The sequence below is a fragment of the Oculina patagonica genome, chromosome 3, assembly GCF_052425735.1.
Source record: "Oculina patagonica isolate OP01 chromosome 3, crgOcupat, whole genome shotgun sequence".
In the NCBI taxonomy this organism is placed as follows: Eukaryota; Metazoa; Cnidaria; class Anthozoa; order Scleractinia; family Oculinidae; genus Oculina; species Oculina patagonica.
Window position 1 is genome coordinate 3,235,881 of NC_135760.1, and position 20,551 is coordinate 3,256,431.

Here is a 20,551-nt window from a genome sequence, read left to right on the forward strand (position 1 = left end):
ACAAATTCTTATTAGTTCTCTCATTAAAATCTTTTTCATACAAAGCCAGTCCTGTTGCACTAATATCAAGTTTGCTTTTCTATACAAATAAAAGCATATCAGAAAAATATATTTATCAAAAAATGCCAAAAACCACTTCAGGAATCTGGTCAGATGCGTTATGGGGGAGCGTTTACTCATTGGTCAATTCATTATCTTATGTTATCTGATTTTCGTAAAAGGTGTTCATTTTTGAGGTCACTGCCGCCCTGGCGTTGTTGTGCTTGTCAGCGAGAATGGGTTATTTTATTTTTTTATTTTTTTAATTCAGTCAGTGACTTTTCTTATTTTTGATTTCAGCGTTTAATGTTAACAAAATAGGTCTAAAGGCACCACTTAACTGCTTCATTTGAATTTTAAAAGTTCAGAAAAATTCAAATTGTAATTTCAAAAAAATAAAAACACAATTACCATTGTTTAAGACCCCGTTTACACGGGTCCGGACAAATTTTTGCACGGACGAATTTTGTACCTAAAAAACGTGTGATGTAAAACGTGTGATGTTCGTCATTTTCTCGGTCGGTCTATAATCGATGTAACGTAACGTAATTTTTTGTCCAAAAGACTTTTGGTCGGCTTTTGTTTGTACCGTGAAGAGAGCGCGTCACATCGATCGGAAGAAAGCTTGCGGTTTTTTTTTTAATCGGTGGGCTTCGGTCACTCGGAAAATATAAGTCTCTGACACAAGGTACCAATTTAACTCAAATGTAAAACATTCTCTTCTGATAGGGTCAACAGAAATTGTATCGTTCATTAAGATTTGAGTCTAAATAAAATTATTAGCTTATGGACATATTTTCGGGGAGGGGGGTTATCGAAAGCTCAATTTTCTGCGTGGGGGCTTACTTTTAGAGGAATATATGGTAGAGTTTTCAATAATTTATAGACGCACTTTCGTTATTTTTTCTCGGCATGATTTCTTAAAGCACAAAAACAATACATACAATATGGGTAATAGAAAATCCAACAGCAATGTTTCGAATTGTCATTTGTAGGTTAGTACTCGACAGATGACTGACAGCAATCCATTAGGAATGTAAGCGAAGCTGGTCAGTTAAAAAGAAATGTCATTCATAAGAATTCGTGTAGATTCGTCTATTTTAATTCTTCAGCAATCCTCGTGTTGCGACACGCAAGAAACTGCTTTCTGTGTTGATTTTTCAATTCATAAAGTTTTTCTTTTATATAATTTTAGGAATATCCTTCCTGCGTGTGTTACAGTTCTGAGCAAATACCCGGTCAGAGCTGCAAAAAGTGTTTATTCGCGATCGTCAATAACCAAGCGATATCTTTCTGTTGTGTTCGCGGCTTGGCCTGTAGTCGCCGTTTGAATTAAAATTTCGTCACTTTTAATCAGTGAAAAACGCACTGCAATATTTTTTTTATCTGAATCTCATATTTAATCACGCCATTTTTATAGCGACGTGAGAACTATACTATTAGCTGCCCTTATTTCTGTTTGTACACTTAGACATTTACTTTTCCTGTTTGTACGCACGTTGAAACAAAGGCTGAATTTGAAACAAAATGAGGTGGCATCAAAACTTGCCCAGAACAAAAAGAAAACTGTTGTGGATCAACATTACGCAAATAAACTTCAATTGTTTTGTACCAGGTGGTACGAAAACTGACACATAAAAACCAAACGGATTCTGAGCTTTGACAACCCGAGGCTTAAAGTTTGACATATGCGCACAACGACTCTAATTTGAAATTTTTGGCGATTGAATATTGTTATGTAACTTGCATTACTTGGTGTATAACAACAGAAGAGTCTCAGCTTCTCTGTGTTTTTAAAAACGTGATCAGCCAAAAGTGATCAGTTCTTGTCATATACCTGAGACGCTTTGATTCCCGTGGCCTTGGAGTTGCCCGGAATGAAAACTGCGAAGGTAAATTACACACTTTAGAGACAAATATTAATTTCCGCCTCAATGGCGCTCAAATTTATTCATCCCAGATATAAAAAATTTCTCTTTTTCGGCGAAAAAAGCTAAGATTTTGAACATTTGATGGTATTTTGCCAGTGTGTGAAAGAAATGTTATTTTTTTCAATGTTTAGTTTTTCCTACTGCTCATGGGGTCAATAGATATGAAGCTGGTTTCTAAATGATTGCTAGATATTGAACCAAAACCGGAGAGAGAGTGAACATTGTCTGGCGCACGACCTACTTTTATTCGTTCTTTAGAATATGGGGAAAATAATATGATATGTAATATGGGGAAAAGGTTTGGCCATGCGCGCGCATATAGGGGAATCGAAGTTAAACGTACACAATCAAGTTAACCGTCCGGAGATCATTTGGAAGCCAGTCATATGTTGCATTTAAATCATGACTTATTCGTGTTGTTGTAACTTTTAAAGGCTTTATTATATTTTAATCGCTCGAGATCGCAATCATCAACGAATGAAACAACATATATAGATATATAGTCAAACTAAACAACAGAAGTGTCGACATTTTGTTTTATATTAGAAAAAAACGAGGAGAAAAAATTAATGAAGAAATGTTGCCATTTTATTTTATTTAAAGTTGCACGGTTTTTGGTCCACAAAATTGCAACCATTTAAAGCCCCCTTGTGAAGTTTAATAACTCTAATATAAATTTAAACGAATGCTGAACAGCTATCTTTAACTTTCCACGCTTCCATAGACGTCTTTAGTTTAATTTCCAGTGGCATAAATCCGCCATTTTGAATAACGGCGGGAAACGTAAAATGTAAAAGTACTCTTTCAAAAGCTTATGTACTCTCCTGAATTGCTTTGAATATCCATAGATCAGGTTAAAAAAGGCATTAGCTGACATCAGAACGGTATAGAACGGTACCCCGTTCACTGCATTTTAAATATGGTGGATTTAAAAGCGTTTATTTTCTGTAAGAAAGGATGTTAAACTTTGTGAATCGAATGACGCATTTTCCTGACTTTTTTTAAAAAAGCTATTATTGGATTTCTCTTTTGGTAGTTTTGTGTTTGCTAGGGGATGTTTCTTTTCTGGTAATATCGAATTGCGTTTTCTGAGATCTAATTAAGGAAGTTGGTAACAAATTATGCAAAGTATAGGATTACGAGATTAATGAGTTTAAGAAATTAAGGTAAGGCCATTTGAAATACCACACATATAAACTATATATCAGCGAGACATTAACTTGTGTAACTATAAATAGGTTATAATTTATATTTTCTGCTTTCTTTTTCCCGCTTGTAATCGCCAAAATCAAATTAAAGCGGTAAATTCATTTTCATGAAATTTAAAACATAACTGCGGGTAAACAGATCGCCTTCATGTTTATGCCTATTTGCGTATAATGAATAGGCTGCTTGAAGTCAATGTTCCATTGGTACATGCTGCGATTTTTAATCAATCTTTCTCCAATTTATAAAGTGCTAGGTCGTGTAATGACTTTGTAGAGACGAACACTCGCGATCGGTTTCGCTTTGTAAAAATAGCTTAGTAAGTAAATTAAATTTATTTAAATTTCTTCAGCAAGGATCAAGCTGGTTTTCGTATTGCTGTTAGTTGCTTTCAGAAAGGTATCTAGTGTGCCTTCTTTTCTGCGCCGTATGTTGCTATCGTTTTCGCTCGTATGGCTCTGCGTGATGCATTGTTCCAATGTTTTCACCTTCTATCTCGTCGCTTTATAGATTAAGATCACTGGGGCCTTGAAATATTAAAGTACTCCTTTTGGGATTGTGTTTTGACAGCAATAGTCTAGACGGCTTAAAAATAAAGAAAACGACAGGATATTGCTAGCCACAAATCCGGGAAAGTGTATATAAGATGATATATCTTGCTATACTACGTGATACGGGTATTATCTACCTTGCCATAAGACAGGTGTCTAGTATAAAGTACGACTCAAATATGAGTCGTTTTAAAGGTGTTATCTTTTCGAAGCATACATTGTAACCTAATCTATCCGCATACTAACAATCATATTCATTTTCAAAATCCGCGTTAAATCGATGATATTAAATTGATTCGCTTAGTTCAATCTAAATCTCGATTTATCGGACGGCGGTTTCTGTCACAAAGGGTCGTCCGCAGGGTACAATTTTTATTTGAACTGTTTCTGTGCGTTATTTGCATCCCTTTCCTGCAAACAATAAACTAATGGATTTTATAAATAGAAATGCTTCAACCGAAAGTCTTGTTACTACGATATAACCCTTCCATTATATATTTCATATATTTTAAAATCTTAGTAATCTTAGAAAACCGGTAACAAAAAAGTTGGTAAATCAGGGAGCCTCTACAAGCTACAGTAAACATTTCCAAATCTTTTCCGAAAAGAAAATTTTCTTCATAATATGTTTTTCATTTTAACGTACCGAGCCTTCATTGTGTTTAAGCTGTAATTAGTTACTGTGATATTATGGTCAAATTTAGTATATTGCATTGCTCAATTTCATTTTATCTAAAGTAATTAAAAAGCCGAAATTAATCGGATGTTGATTGCAACTGTCGGCTCTTGTCCGGCTTCAAATTTGACACGCTATCGTCGAAAATTGTTTCTCGTTTACGAACTTTCTGTCAAACTTGACAGACATTTGTGGCTCATTTGTTCCTGGGAAAGACATTTATTTGTCATCCTAGAGAGCAACAAAACGAGATGACAGATTTGCGGAGACAATTGAGAATTCGAATAATTAGTTCTAAGACATAAAATCGAGCAAAAATATAAAGCAGAAAACTAATCTCCTTCTGGATCAAATTCGAACAAAAACAACTTAAGTCGTTTTCTATATCGGAATTAAATTTGTTCCACGTAAAAAATCCTGTAGCTTAAGAAGATTCTTATTTTAATCTTATTTTTTTCCTGATCGGAAAAAGTAATTACCTTACAATTTTTCTTATGACATAATAACCCTCCTAATTCATTTTCAAACTAGTTCACCTGTTTCGTAATTTGTCATTTACTTTACAGAAAACAGAGATCGCTGATATGCTGTGATTGACAAAGCAAAGCGGAAGACAAGCTGAGAACACGGAAAAAATGGTCAGGTCGAGAGATAACAGACATGTTTTTCACCGAGAGTGACGCAAATCTTCCAGTAAAGAACTGTGTTTTTAGCAAACGAATGAGATAGTGGCTTAACAGATCGACCTCCCGCCGACTTGGAGCTCTGTGGGATACTGAGGCAGAACAGAAGAGGACGCAGAAAAATGTAAAACAACAAAATAGGGCATCACGTTTAAGGTTGTTTGTACCGTGTGCTGGCGGGTTTATTAGAAGAGAAGTACGGTGAACTGCTTTGTCGCTGCGAAGTTTGCACTCCAGTGGTTTACTCAATATCTGCGTGAATACGTTTTTTACACCATCCCGACTGCTGGTTTGCTGTTGTTCTGTGTTGGCGCGTCATTTGGTTCCTCGCAATTAAGGAAAAATTTCATTTGAGAGCTGAAAATTTAAGTGGTGCGCCTGCTTAGCACTTTCTTACAGAAACCTGAACTGGAGCAGGGGACATTAGACGTTCTGAAATAGTTGAGAAAGTTTGGTTTGAATCATTAACTGCTGCGATTAAAAGACCCAGTACGGAACACAGTTTTCGCAGTTCAACGCAAACATTCTGGAAGACAACCTAGTAAAGCTGCTACTCTTCAGATAGACCACAAAAAGTGTACTTGACGAAAAAGGCACGTTGAAAAGAATACTGAAACAAAAACACCGTAGAGGATCTTTATCCCCGATTGCTGAAACATTGCAACGAACAAGGAACTGAACTGGGTTGCTGTTAAACACAGAACGACCTATCATTTTATCTCTTTGAGCAATCGTTTTATTTCATTCACATCGATCAACAGCACAGGAAGTCTGAATAGCGGGTTCTGACGTCAAACAATGTTTTTCGAAGGCTACTGGTTTCACACAAACCTTACAAGCATGATATTTTACGTTTTTATTTCATTGTTTACAATTTTCGGAAACGTCCTCGTTTGCGCGGCGTTCATCAAAGACCCATACCGTCAGCTGCGCACTTTGCAAAATTACTACATAATCAGTTTAGGGATTTCTGATCTCCTAATGGGAATCGCCGCCGAAACTCTGCTAATTGGAACTTACTGGAACGACAGCGAACCAGTGTTTGTTGCCCATTACCTCTTCGCTATCATCTCGGGAGTGTCTTCGCTTCTAAACATGGCAGCGCTGTCTATTCATCGCTACTTCGCCGTCAATATGCCACTCAATTTCCAAGAAGTTCTGACGCGACGTCGCATTTTGGTTTCCATAGCAATCATATGGATTTACGCGGTTCATTTTTCGGTTTTACCGTTAGTGGGCTGGGTCGACCAAAATTACCAGATTTACCTCTACGCATTGGGCTGTTTTCTACCAAGCGTTGTTATTTTCTTGGCGTATGGCGGGATTTTTAGATCAATTCGTGCGCATACCCAGACGCTTATGCAAGGACCTTCAATGGGAAATACAGCGTTAAAAAACGCCATATCCAGAGAGAAATCCACAACAAAGACCATGTTAATAGTTCTGGTGGTGTTTCTTTCGTTTTGGTTTCCCTTCTTGCTGGTTGATTTGATAATGGTACAGTGTATCGAATGCAGAACGTTCGGGTTTCACGTTGCCCGCGATGTTACACTTACTTTAACGTACTTCAGTTCGTGTGTGAACCCGCTGCTTTACGCATGGCGAGTAACGCAGTTCCGCAGGGCGTTTATTCGCGTGCTCGGCATGCGCAAAATAATGGCGAGACGAAGAAACGTGGTTTATCCAATTACAATAGCTGCCTTTCGTTCGCGGACTGAAGCTGATCCCGATAAATCATGTTACACTCATGTGCCCTAAAATATATTCCCTATGATTTTGTATAATGGATTAAGAACTTTATGCTAATGAAATGACAACAAAAGCCACAAACCCGGTACAGTGGAACCCCGATATAACGCTATGCCAAGGGAGCAGTAAAATTATATCGTTATATCGAAGTATCGTTATATCGAAACTCCCGATATAACGACATGGTGTAAAATAACCGGAAATATCGTTATATCGGGGTAAACCTAACAAGTACTTTTTAAGTGGATAAAGAGACTAGAATACAGTATCATTTTCTTATATCATCGTATAAAGCTGTTGTCAGAAACGTTAGAGATTACTCTGTCGCTGTTATGTTATTGTAGTAAATTCAATGTTTTGCTTAATTGTGACTGTGTACTGATATATCGTTAAATCGGGGAAGATGTTACGTTCGGTTCTAATTCTCATCGTAGCGTCCGAACCACATGTTTCTGATCTTTTTTTCAGAAACATTTTGTTGTCCACAACAAATGTTTCCCGGTTTGCACAGCATGGAAATAAAACATTTGTTTTGTGTTCCGTTCGTTTAATTTGCTCGCCCAATTGCAAGAAACATGAATGTGGCCGCAACAATGTGTCCTCGTTTTCCACCGCCTTTACTAAACTAAGTTCCTTCAGATTTCTTCGATTTCAACTTATTTGACAGTTACAGAATGAGCTTCACACTGCTTGAGCTACCACCATCAGTCAGTATGCTATCTCTATCTCCCCTACCACACCCTTTCTCTTAGAACGGACGAGTGTTCGTCAATCCCCGCAGGCGGATTGGAACGGGACCAAACCCTCGTCCCGCGTGATGCTTCTGCATCCACAGATATTCATTTCGCAAGCAAGCCGGAGAATCGAGACAAAGCAGCACAGTCAACCCCTAACGGACACCTCTATAGACGGACACCGCGATGTACCTGCCGTTTTCAGTCATACGTAGCCAAACTCCCTATAAGACGGACACCCCAAGTCGGACACGGACACTTTGAAATCATTAACGGACGTACATTTGAGAAGTGTTTTATCATGTTTATAGCGAAAATACTTCCGAGCTCGTATCGACCTAAAGCAAAGTTAGTCAGCGCCCTAAGGATACTTGTATACCATGCTTACTAACCAAAAGCAATGACGCTTTTACGGATTACTTCTCTAGATCTGCCTACGTGTATGGGCACTAAAGAGGTCGTTTCCTACTTACAGTATTACAGTTTGTAGAAGCTCTCAACTTTTGCGTTAACAAGCGAATACGCTCCTTTTATTATTTTCGTCTTGTTACAGTTTGCAAATGTTCGTTGCATTGTGCAAAGGTTTAATTAGCCTTATTATCTCAGAATTACTGCTGTCATGTTACCTCGAATCTCTACTAGGCGGACACCTCTCTAAGACGGACAGTTGCGACCAGTCCCGGAGGTGTCCGTCTTAGCTAGAGAGTTGACTGTAATTCATTGCCAACCTAACAAATCACGTGATAAGGGACAATGATCTCCACCTAAGCGACATTGCCTTGCCTTTGCTAATAAATTTCACAGAGACATTTTAAAAGAGAGATCGCATGGCATGGCAAAACCAGATCGCCCACGTGAGATCTGCGAACGAGGTTAGGTAACTGTCATGGTGAACTTATTACTTAAAGGTCTAAGCAGTAATTGTCATAAAAAATGTTGTGGTTATTCATCGTGGTAGAGTACAATAATAAAGTATTATTTCGTTTGTCTCACGACGTAGTCACGTGTGATGGAGATCGCAACGTTTCGACTGCATACTGCTAGTCTTCATCAGGCGATAAGGTCGACTGGTTGTGCGTTAGCTTATAAAGCACACGGCTGCGCTGTGATTGGTTGGTTTTCAACAGCTCTGATTGGTGCATTTCGATCCTCAGTGTTCTGCATGCTGGTGTACTGTTGCTCCCTCGGCGGTCCGCAGTCGTACAGTTCTCCTGTTGTTGTGTTTTTTGATCGTGGGCATCCATGCTTCAGGAATTTCAATTCCACTGTCCCTGTTGATATTATTAGGGTGAAGTCTTATGTCGGAATCGCCTCTTTGACCCGGCGTGTGTACCAGTGCGAGTCACGATCAATAAACTTTACCTCATTCCAAAGCGGGTAGTGTCCGGTGTTGTTGGTATGCTCTGCAACGGCGGAAGTCTGGGTGCGTGCGAGTCGGATATCCCGGTCGTGTTCTTTGATCCTATCTTGCATAGGTCTTCCAGTCTCGCCGATGTAAACTTTGCCACATTCACAGGGAATCCTGTAAACAACGCCATCTTGCTTAGTCGAATCAACAGCGTCTTTCGGCCGTACTAGTTGTGATCGTAGTGTAGTTTCCGACTTGAAAACAGCGCGCACGCCTTGTTGTTGTAGGCAGCGGCGAAGTTGCTCGGAAAGACCTTTGACATAAGGTAGAACGGCAGTAGATTTAAACTCAGCCACGGGTTCAGCACCGGTGTTCGGTTTTCTAGTCTTGGTGACCTTCTGCAAGAAAGAAAAAGGATAACCATTAGATACAAGAACAGATGACAGATGTTTTTTCTCCTTGGAGATTACAGATGGTTTTGTTACGAGACGTTTAGCGCGTTCGTAAAGACACTTTACAATACCGCGTTTTACTGATTGAGGGTGATGTGAATCATACGCTAAGTATTGATCAGTATGTGTAGGCTTCCTGTATACGCTGGTGGTGAGGCGGCCGTCTGGTTCTCTCGAAACTGCGGTGTCAAGAAAGGCAAGTTTGCTGTCACTCTCTGTTTCCATGGTGAAGCGAATGGAAGGCTGCTGGTTGTTAAGATGTTGTAAGAAACTATCGACGTTCTCGCGATCCAAGATGGTAAAGGTATCGTCTACGTAGCGTTTCCATATCTTAGGTTTGTAGGATGATGAAGCTATTGCCTGCTCCTCAAAGCTCTCCATGTAGAGGTTAGCAATAACAGCGGAAACTGGGCTTCCCATGGCTGCGCCTTCTTGTTGTTCGTAGATTGATCCGTTATACTGGAAGTATGTGGATCTCAATACAAACTTCAGAAGATCAGCGATCTGAGCAGGTGTTAGCGTTGTGCGGTTAGCAAGGCTGGGGTCATCCTCTAGTTTCCATAGCGCGGCTTGTACAGCGCCGTCGATAGGAACGTTGGTAAACAGCGACTCTACGTCGAAAGACACCATGACCTCGTTGTTCAGGATCGTCTCACTGCTGATGGTGGACACGAAGTGGGCTGAATTAGTCACCGTGAAATCCGAGTTACCTGTTAAAGGAGACAAGATGTTAGCTAAGTAGGCGGATAAATCATATGCAAAGGTGTTAACACATGATACAATAGGTCTTAAAGGTATATCGGCCTTGTGGATTTTTGGTAAACCGTAGATTCTCGGCGGCTGTTTATGTCGCGGTCTGATCTTATTGTAAACAGCCTCTGATAGATCTCCGTTTCGTTTCAAGGTCAGCAGTTCTTTAGACAACTTTCGGGTCAAACGGTCTGTCGGGTCTTTGTTCAGGAGCTGGTACGGTCCGTTCTCGATCAGGGTAGACATCTTAGTGCGGTAGGTATCAGCATCCATGACTACGCTAGCACGTCCTTTGTCGGCTGGGAGAACCATGATGGACTCGTCCTCCTTTAGGCTTTTAAGCGCGCCACGCATTTCCTCCGTGATGTTGAGGATCAGACTAACGCAGAAGGCCAAGGCAGATGCGAAGAAGGAAGCAGGTTCCACATCACAGAGCGTAACATCTGCTCTCTCGACAGAGGACGCTGACAGAGTGCTGGAACAGATCAAGATCAACACCCAGCGAGTCTTTAATACCAGCAAAGACAGACAAAAGCAGAAGTTTGAAAAACTTTTGCGCGAAAAACAGGCGGCTGTATCCCCAGCTGATACATCGTACCTTGACAAAACTAACTGGGTTATTAATTTATCTTCTAGGACCCTCAACGACGCCGAGATAGCCCTGCTGCAGAAAGGATTGAACTTCGCCGTAACTCCTGCGAACGTCCCTGCCAAGGAGATTATCGCCAATGTCGAATCAGCTATAAGACAACTAAACGCCGAACAAGCAGACACGGTCAGAAGAACTGTCAACAGTATCCTTCAACAGGCTGAACCACCAGAGCCTAACATCACGGAGGAAATGCGTGGCGCGCTTAAAAGCCTAAAGGAGGACGAGTCCATCATGGTTCTCCCAGCCGACAAAGGACGTGCTAGCGTAGTCATGGATGCTGATACCTACCGCACTAAGATGTCTACCCTGATCGAGAACGGACCGTACCAGCTCCTGAACAAAGACCCGACAGACCGTTTGACCCGAAAGTTGTCTAAAGAACTGCTGACCTTGAAACGAAACGGAGATCTATCAGAGGCTGTTTACAATAAGATCAGACCGCGACATAAACAGCCGCCGAGAATCTACGGTTTACCAAAAATCCACAAGGCCGATATACCTTTAAGACCTATTGTATCATGTGTTAACACCTTTGCATATGATTTATCCGCCTACTTAGCTAACATCTTGTCTCCTTTAACAGGTAACTCGGATTTCACGGTGACTAATTCAGCCCACTTCGTGTCCACCATCAGCAGTGAGACGATCCTGAACAACGAGGTCATGGTGTCTTTCGACGTAGAGTCGCTGTTTACCAACGTTCCTATCGACGGCGCTGTACAAGCCGCGCTATGGAAACTAGAGGATGACCCCAGCCTTGCTAACCGCACAACGCTAACACCTGCTCAGATCGCTGATCTTCTGAAGTTTGTATTGAGATCCACATACTTCCAGTATAACGGATCAATCTACGAACAACAAGAAGGCGCAGCCATGGGAAGCCCAGTTTCCGCTGTTATTGCTAACCTCTACATGGAGAGCTTTGAGGAGCAGGCAATAGCTTCATCATCCTACAAACCTAAGATATGGAAACGCTACGTAGACGATACCTTTACCATCTTGGATCGCGAGAACGTCGATAGTTTCTTACAACATCTTAACAACCAGCAGCCTTCCATTCGCTTCACCTTGGAAACAGAGAGTGACAGCAAACTTGCCTTTCTTGACACCGCAGTTTCGAGAGAACCAGACGGCCGCCTCACCACCAGCGTATACAGGAAGCCTACACACACTGATCAATACTTAGCGTATGATTCACATCACCCTCAATCAGTAAAACGCGGTATTGTAAAGTGTCTTTACGAACGCGCTAAACGTCTCGTAACAAAACCATCTGTAATCTCCAAGGAGAAAAAACATCTGTCATCTGTTCTTGTATCTAATGGTTATCCTTTTTCTTTCTTGCAGAAGGTCACCAAGACTAGAAAACCGAACACCGGTGCTGAACCCGTGGCTGAGTTTAAATCTACTGCCGTTCTACCTTATGTCAAAGGTCTTTCCGAGCAACTTCGCCGCTGCCTACAACAACAAGGCGTGCGCGCTGTTTTCAAGTCGGAAACTACACTACGATCACAACTAGTACGGCCGAAAGACGCTGTTGATTCGACTAAGCAAGATGGCGTTGTTTACAGGATTCCCTGTGAATGTGGCAAAGTTTACATCGGCGAGACTGGAAGACCTATGCAAGATAGGATCAAAGAACACGACCGGGATATCCGACTCGCACGCACCCAGACTTCCGCCGTTGCAGAGCATACCAACAACACCGGACACTACCCGCTTTGGAATGAGGTAAAGTTTATTGATCGTGACTCGCACTGGTACACACGCCGGGTCAAAGAGGCGATTCCGACATAAGACTTCACCCTAATAATATCAACAGGGACAGTGGAATTGAAATTCCTGAAGCATGGATGCCCACGATCAAAAAACACAACAACAGGAGAACTGTACGACTGCGGACCGCCGAGGGAGCAACAGTACACCAGCATGCAGAACACTGAGGATCGAAATGCACCAATCAGAGCTGTTGAAAACCAACCAATCACAGTGCAGCCGTGTGCTTTATAAGCTAACGCACAACCAGTCGACCTTATCGCCTGATGAAGACTAGCAGTATGCAGTCGAAACGTTGCAATCTCCATCACACGTGACTACGTCGTGAGACAAACGAAATAATACTTTATTATTAAGCAGTAATTGTTAAAAAGAAATTGCGGGCATATTTCATCATGATTAAAAAACGTATAATGATAATAACAGTAATGCAAAGAAGAGGACATTTAACCTTTGTAAATCACTGAATTAAATTTCCCTTATATGCCAACCTCGTGTTATGAAACTTGTTGTATATGAAACAAATACAGTCACATTTTATAGAATTAAAGCACTTGCACTAGAACTGAAATGCTCAGGAAGTCAAAGATCGCTTCAATATATTGCCGTACCTTAAATGATCTAATAAACGCCCACTCTCAAATAAATGCCTCGTATGTAACGCTCCCCCTGAAGTGTAAAGTTTGTATTAGACGCCCCTCTGTAATAAACGCCCCATATCTAATAGACGCCCCCTCCAAGAATAATCTCAAAAACCAAGAAAACGCTCCATAGAGTAGAATCACGCAATATAGTTAGTTTCTTGCTTGAGTCGGACATCGAAGAGGCCAACAACGCCAAAATGGTTGACCCCGATGACGATCAAAATGTCGATACCAAACTATGAACGACATCTCTAGGCTTTGCATTAGCGCAGGATAGATAAGTCTCCTACTCACTTAATCTATTTGGTATCTTACTCCGCATGCAAACTACGCATCCTATTTGTTTTGCTGACGTCGCTACAGTTAAGTTAAGTAAACGCCCCTCTCTATTAAACGCCTCGTATCTATTTAACGCCTCCCCTAGGACCCCGAAAATTTAATAGACGCCACGGACGTTTATTAGATCATTTACAGTACCCAAATTCAGCCAAAAATCGCTGTGTTGAAGCCATGCTTGCCAGGTACGTACTGCAAGTTGTGTTGACCTGCTCGTATCGATACCTTTTTGGTTTTCAACACTTTTATCAAGTTCCTCTTCTGCCTTTTTCCACCCTTTTTTTTGAGTTTCATTCTCTAAATTCTCAAAGTCAAAACCTAGCCAAAAATTTAGAAATCCTGACTCCATTGTTTCAATCTGAATAGCGAGCGCGCTCAGGTTTAGTTTTGGCGGGAAAGCTTTTCTCCTTTAAAGGCCGCTAAACACCAGCTAAATTTAAATTACGAGGTACCGGTTTAAAATAAAACCACTTTTCAATTCATCCTACGGTAACACTACTTTACTTCAAAGTGACCGTGATATCGTTGCAAATCAAGTCATCATGAATTTATCTAATAATAATATATTACCAAATAATTTAATAATTCATTATTAAATTATTTTTTTTAATAATCATAAGGAAATCACCAGCCAAGTAAGACAGAATAATCCAGCAAAAGGTCAATTGCTGACCTCCGATAACGTGAGTTCTAAAAGGAACTCACCAGCCAAGTAAGACAGAATAATCCAGCACGAGGTCAATTGCTACCCTCAGATACGATGAGTTCCATAAGGAACTCACCCGCCAAGTAAGACAGAATAATCCCCCACGAGGTCAATAAGCTGTTTTTAGGTAACGTGAGTTCCATAAGGAACTCACCAGTCAAGTAAGATAGAATATTCCAGCACGAAATCGAAAAGCTTTTCTTAAATAACGTGAGTTCCATAAGGAACTCACCAGCCAATTAAGACAGAATATTCCAGCAAAAGGTCAATTACTGACCTCCGATAACGTGAGTTCCATAAGGAACTCACCCGCCAAGTAAGACCGAATAATCCACCACGAGGTCAATAAGCTCTTCTTAGATAACGTAAGTTCCATAAGGAACTCACCAATCAAGTAATACAGAATAATCCATACGAGGTCAGTAAGCTGCTCTTAGATAACGTGACTTCCATAAGGAACTCACCAGCAAAGTAAGAAAGAATAATCCACACAAGGTCAGTATGCTGTTCTTAGATAACGTGAGTTACATAAGGAACTCACCAGCCAAGTAAGACAGAATAATCCAGCACGAGGTCAATAAGCTGCTCTTAGATAACGTGAGTTACATAAGGAACTCACCAGCCAAGTAAGACAGAATAATCCAGTACGAGGTCAATAAGCTGCTCTTAGATAACGTGAGTTACATAAGGAACTCACCAGCCAAGTAAGACAGAATAATCCAGCACGAGGTCAATAAGCTGCTCTTAGATGACATGAGTTACATAAGGAACTCACCAGCCAAGTAAGACAGAATAATCCAGCACGAGGCCAATAAGCTGTTCTTAGATAACGTGAGTTACATAAGGAACTCACCAGCCAAGTAAGACAGAATAATCCAGCACGAGGTCAATAAGCTGCTCTTAGATGACGTGAGTTACATAAGGAACTCACCAGCCAAGTAAGACAGAATAATCCAGCACGAGGTCAATAAGCTGCTCTTAGATGACGTGAGTTACATAAGGAACTCACCAGCCAAGTAAGACAGAATAATCCAGCACGAGGTCAATAAGCTGCTCTTAGATGACGTGAGTTACATAAGGAACTCACCAGCCAAGTAAGACAGAATAATCCAGCACGAGGTCAATAAGCTGCTCTTAGATGACATGAGTTACATAAGGAACTCACCAGCCAAGTAAGACAGAATAATCCAGCACGAGGCCAATAAGCTGTTCTTAGATAACGTGAGTTACATAAGGAACTCACCAGCCAAGTAAGACAGAATAATCCAGCACGAGGTCAATAAGCTGCTCTTAGATGACGTGAGTTACATAAGGAACTCACCAGCCAAGTAAGACAGAATAATCCAGCACGAGGTCAATAAGCTGCTCTTAGATGACGTGAGTTACATAAGGAACTCACCAGCCAAGTAAGACAGAATAATCCAGCACGAGGCCAATAAGCTGTTCTTAGATAACGTGAGTTACATAAGGAACTCACCAGCCAAGTAAGACAGAATAATCCAGCACGAGGTCAATAAGCTGCTCTTAGATGACGTGAGTTACATAAGGAACTCACCAGCCAAGTAAGACAGAATAATCCAGCACGAGGTCAATAAGCTGCTCTTAGATGACGTGAGTTACATAAGGAACTCACCAGCCAAGTAAGACAGAATAATCCAGCACGAGGTCAATAAGCTGCTCTTAGATGACATGAGTTACATAAGGAACTCACCAGCCAAGTAAGACAGAATAATCCAGCACGAGGCCAATAAGCTGTTCTTAGATAACGTGAGTTACATAAGGAACTCACCAGCCAAGTAAGACAGAATAATCCAGCACGAGGTCAATAAGCTGCTCTTAGATGACGTGAGTTACATAAGGAACTCACCAGCCAAGTAAGACAGAATAATCCAGCACGAGGTCAATAAGCTGCTCTTAGATGACGTGAGTTACATAAGGAACTCACCAGCCAAGTAAGACAGAATAATCCAGCACGAGGCCAATAAGCTGTTCTTAGATAACGTGAGTTACATAAGGAACTCACCAGCCAAGTAAGACAGAATAATCCAGCACGAGGTCAATAAGCTGCTCTTAGATGACGTGAGTTACATAAGGAACTCACCAGCCAAGTAAGACAGAATAATCCAGCACGAGGTCAATAAGCTGCTCTTAGATGACGTGAGTTACATAAGGAACTCACCAGCCAAGTAAGACAGAATAATCCAGCACGAGGTCAATAAGCTGCTCTTAGATAACGTGAGTTACATAAGGAACTCACCAGCCAAGTAAGACAGAATAATCCAGCACGAGGTCAATAGCTCTTCTAAGATAACGTGAGTTCCATAAGGAACTCGCCAGTCAAGTAAGATAAAATGATGCAGCACGAGAACAATTAAATATAATAAATGTGGACGGAGATCGCGCTTCTAATTGGCTACTTGCGAATTTTGATACGCTTCGGCTGCATATCAGGCTTGGTCAGTCTCGCCATGGGTATTTTGACTTGACTGCGTCTCGCCAAAATACGAACCATGGCTCGACCAAACTCGCCTGATATGTTGCCAGACGCGTACCAAAAAGGTACGATTAGGTACATGCATAAAAATTGCTGGCCACGACGAAAGAAAAAAGGGTGACTTCATCATTTATCGGTCTCCATTCTAGGCGCATGCGAACGGCGCGAAGCAGGATACGTTGACAATGAAAAAATAAAAGTGCATATTTTGTCATAGAATGCAAAGTGTGGGGATTTCCTTAGGCAAATGCCAGTTTACGCGAGCACGTAAAATGGCCAAGAAACGATCGTTTCATTGCCAAATTTCCGCGCCGTCGCAGTCGTACTTTATTACGCTTGCGCGTCGAACGCGCGCGCCATCTTCATGAACTGCTTTTACGGTACATGCGTATTGACTTGAAGTATGTCTGCGCCCAAACAGAACGCCAAATTTTACAGAAAAGTCACTTCCTACGCAACAATTTCATTGAACATGTGTCCACTGACTATCCGCCTATCTTACACCTGCGAATCAGCAATTATTTTACTCGTAGACTTGTTGGCAACATGATATTCCGTGTTGCCCGCGCTTTCGAAAATGGGACAACTATTTGAGTATAGCAAGTCAAACTTTTTGCCTTAAAAAACAACCAGATAAAATATCGAATTTTTCGAATGCTGACTCACGCTAACCCTTTGCCTTTGAATTTTAGTGAAAATCAATATAATATTACTGATGAATCCATGTACTTTTGAGGCCCGCCTCGCATTTTCTCTAGTGCCTACGACGGCAAATATTTGAAATGAATTCGTTTGGTTTTAATGAATAAAATATCACCTTTTCGTGCGCAAAATTTTATTGCTAAAACATCATTAACACGGAATGTTTTTACCCTGTTGTTAGCTATAAATTAAAATGCAAATTTGTCACGTTTGTCAAAGCACAGTTTGCATTATAAGCGTATTGAGCACAGCACCCCTAAAACTTGGCACGTGCCTAAGATTTTAGGTCAGGAGAAATGTGTCGAGCATGGGTAGCCAAAAATGTGGAGACCATTTAAGACGCACATAAATATCTAGAACATTCTGTATTTTTCAATTGAAAGTTCAGATCCGCCGGGTGTGAAGGCTTTTTCCATGTTTTTTATCCTTAAAAAATCATTTAGCACAAGTTTTGATTGGATTGTTTTAAACACGCGGAAAATAATGTTATTTCGCGAGCCTTCGAGAAAGCAAAATAGTCACTGAGTCTCTTAATTAATTTGAAAATGGTTTCCTATTTTTGCCTTAAGGGCAAGGACTGAAAGCTTAAATTGTTTTTAAATATTTTCTATTATAATTTGAATTCTACAGTCACGCTCGACATAAACCAAACAATAAAACCAACATTGGAAACATGTCTAAATGCACCTGAGCTCAGCCTCAGTAAATAGAAAACGCACATTGCACGGATGAGACCCTGTTAACACGTAAATGCCGCAAGCGACACGCGGCGCTGAAAGGCTGGTTCTCAGTATAATCGCCCCGATCGTTTCTATCGCCTCTGTCACTTCACAACGTTTTCTTGCAATCGAGGCAGTTATATGAGAACATTATTCAGACGATCGCTAACGTTTCCAACGATTGGGGCGATCACAATCGCTCTGATCTCCCGAGTTCTATCCTTCTAGCTTCTCTTTCCCTTCTTCGCCGTAAAACTGTAATAACTGAGGAGATAGGAGGCCAAGAGTTTTGCTTTTTCATTGAAGGCTGCTATTGTGTTGTATCTGGGGTTAAAATGATTGTGAGAACCGCCGATCGCTTCCAATCGCTTCGATCGCCTACGATCTTCTCAGAATTTGCAAACGATAGATGCGAAAGAAACGATCGGGGCGATCATATGAGAACTAACCTTAAACAATATAGCGACTCGTTCACACTAATGCGTTTTTGCTCCGTTTTTGCCGTCCACACTGATACGATAGGGCTTAACGGCTCCTTTTTTAAGTGTCTCCGCTCTGGAGAAGCGTCTTCAAATGTAAGCGTTTTCGATGAAAACGATGAATGTTATCGATCGTATCAGTGTAGACGATATAGGCAAAAACGCATAGTTTTTTATTCGTCGAAGACAGCAGACTGGCTGCCGAAGGCTTATAATTTCAAACTAATTTTTACTAGAGAACGCCTTATTACAATTTTATAATGAATCCTGGAATCGGATCGTCGATATTTTGACAAGACTTGAGTTGAAATTTCGAAAGCGAAGGAAAGATATAAGAAAACCAAGGCGAATATTGTGTCTTTTTACTTAGATGTTCCACAGCGAATAAAACTGGTGTATACTTGGTCCCTTGCACCATCTGCAATGTTAAATACTTTGGGATCTCCAACTAGCATGCAAGCAAAGTTTTTTTCTTTTTAAGGACCGCAGATTTGAAAATCGCCTAGACGTCCGAAAACGGAGACATATCAATTCCGCAAAAACTTTCGCCTTGTCCTTTTTACACTAGTATTTTGTTAAAATTTCCGCAAAACGGTTTCAAAATTATATCTTGATTCGTTATAATTGCATAATGATGTAAGAAACTCAAGAAGAAATGAAGCAAATTTAAGTTTGATCAACAAGTAATTATGTTCAAAACAGTTGAAAGGAAAAAGCCTACATCAAAATTAATACACCTTTGGGGAAAATGACGAAGAGTACTTGAAACATGTACAGTGGTCACCAGTCAAAAATTATAGCTTACGGAAATCACACTTTAGTACAATGTATCTCGAAAAAAATTTGACCTGTCAATATTTTCAATCGGTCGAGAAAAAACTTATCGTGCTAGATTTTTTTCCCTTTGCGTAAGAAACTCCTGCTCTTTGTTCTTGACTTACTCATGTCGTTTTACATCTGTCAAGAAAACAGTTTTACCGTATTTTTTTTAAATAATGTCCGAGAAGCTCTGCTCTGTGTACATAAGTAAGTTAACGTCAACCCGGTTGCACGAAATCCGACAGCGACATGCGGACGTTTCGAAATTGCGTCATGACTCCCCCTTTCAGAGCATCCACACTGAATGTCATCAATTGTTTAAAGTGCGCCTTAAAACAGCTGTTTTGCTGTTTATTTTTTATGCAGTCAGTCATTTCCCCGGATAATTTGTTCACGCAATTGTCTAAATTTCGTTTAAGATCTAAAAATTATTGTTTTCTGATTACTACTAGCGTGCGCGCATACGACAGTTTTCCTACCATCTGGGAAAATCTTGTGTGAAAAACCCCGAATGCTTTGGAATTCGCACGTTTAGCAATTATTACTAGATAATAATCAGAATCCGCCCATATCCACAACTGTCTATTCCTAGATTCCAGATTCGTAAGTTGCGAGCCTACGAGGTAAGGGCCTCTTGTGTCGCATATTGAATTTGATTGAACTGTTTCTTCTGACTTAATCCGCCCACAAAATTTTTTTGCGCAACATTACTTAAATTAAATCACTTTCTATCTCCTTTTGGAAACTCACGTGCTGTAACTTTAACCCCGGCCTGACCAATCGATGAAAGTCGATGATCGGCAATCAATCAATCAATCAATCGATATCAATCGATGATGGTTACTAATTGATATCGATTGGCATCGGCCAATCGATGACTAATCGATAGTCACAAATAATTACATCGATTGTCATCGATTGCTATCGATTTTAATTGATTGTCATCGATCGTTATCGATATCTTGCGGCGTACTTGGGCATCCCCAGGATAATTCTACAGGATATCCGGCAATAGATTTTCGCAATTCTAAAACGACTGATCGTGATCTGAGCGCACAATGTCTGGAGAAGCGGATAAAGCCAGGGATAAAACAAAGGACGTTAC

The 20,551-nt window shown here is 40.6% G+C and overlaps 3 protein-coding genes across 3 annotated transcripts; 2 read left to right on the top strand and 1 right to left on the bottom strand.

The window, feature by feature from the left end:
* Positions 1 to 1,788: 1,788 nt before the first annotated feature.
* On the top strand, positions 1,789 to 7,636 carry LOC144646132 (adenosine receptor A2a-like). The gene is made up of 2 exons (XM_078505659.1): positions 1,789 to 1,931; positions 4,970 to 7,636. Exon 2 carries the CDS (start codon positions 5,885 to 5,887, stop codon positions 6,842 to 6,844), a length of 960 nt encoding a protein of 319 aa, XP_078361785.1. The 5' UTR covers positions 1,789 to 1,931; positions 4,970 to 5,884; the 3' UTR covers positions 6,845 to 7,636.
* Positions 7,637 to 9,298: 1,662 nt separating this feature from the next.
* On the bottom strand, positions 9,299 to 10,473 carry LOC144645942 (uncharacterized). The gene is made up of 2 exons (XM_078505457.1): positions 9,798 to 10,473; positions 9,299 to 9,315 (listed from the first exon to the last, which is right to left on the bottom strand). Exons 1-2 carry the CDS (start codon positions 10,471 to 10,473, stop codon positions 9,299 to 9,301), a joined length of 693 nt encoding a protein of 230 aa, XP_078361583.1.
* A 10-nt stretch (positions 10,474 to 10,483) lies between these two features.
* Positions 10,484 to 12,914, top strand: LOC144645943 (uncharacterized). Its single transcript, XM_078505458.1, has 2 exons — positions 10,484 to 11,665; positions 11,735 to 12,914. The coding sequence occupies exons 1-2, from the start codon at positions 10,484 to 10,486 to the stop codon at positions 12,566 to 12,568; spliced, it is 2,016 nt and encodes a 671-aa protein (XP_078361584.1). The 3' UTR covers positions 12,569 to 12,914.
* The last annotated feature ends 7,637 nt before the right edge of the window (positions 12,915 to 20,551 follow it).

Bases quoted from the DNA above. Each gene is read 5' to 3' on its own strand.
- LOC144646132 (XM_078505659.1), top strand. From the start codon at position 5,885: ATGTTTTTCGAAGGCTACTGGTTTCACACAAACCTTACAAGCATGATA.
- LOC144645942 (XM_078505457.1), bottom strand. From the start codon at position 10,473: ATGCGTGGCGCGCTTAAAAGCCTAAAGGAGGACGAGTCCATCATGGTT.
- LOC144645943 (XM_078505458.1), top strand. From the start codon at position 10,484: ATGTTGAGGATCAGACTAACGCAGAAGGCCAAGGCAGATGCGAAGAAG. The intron at 11,666-11,734 runs GTTATTGCTAAC...TACAAACCTAAG, and splicing joins TGGGAAGCCCAGTTTCCGCT to ATATGGAAACGCTACGTAGA.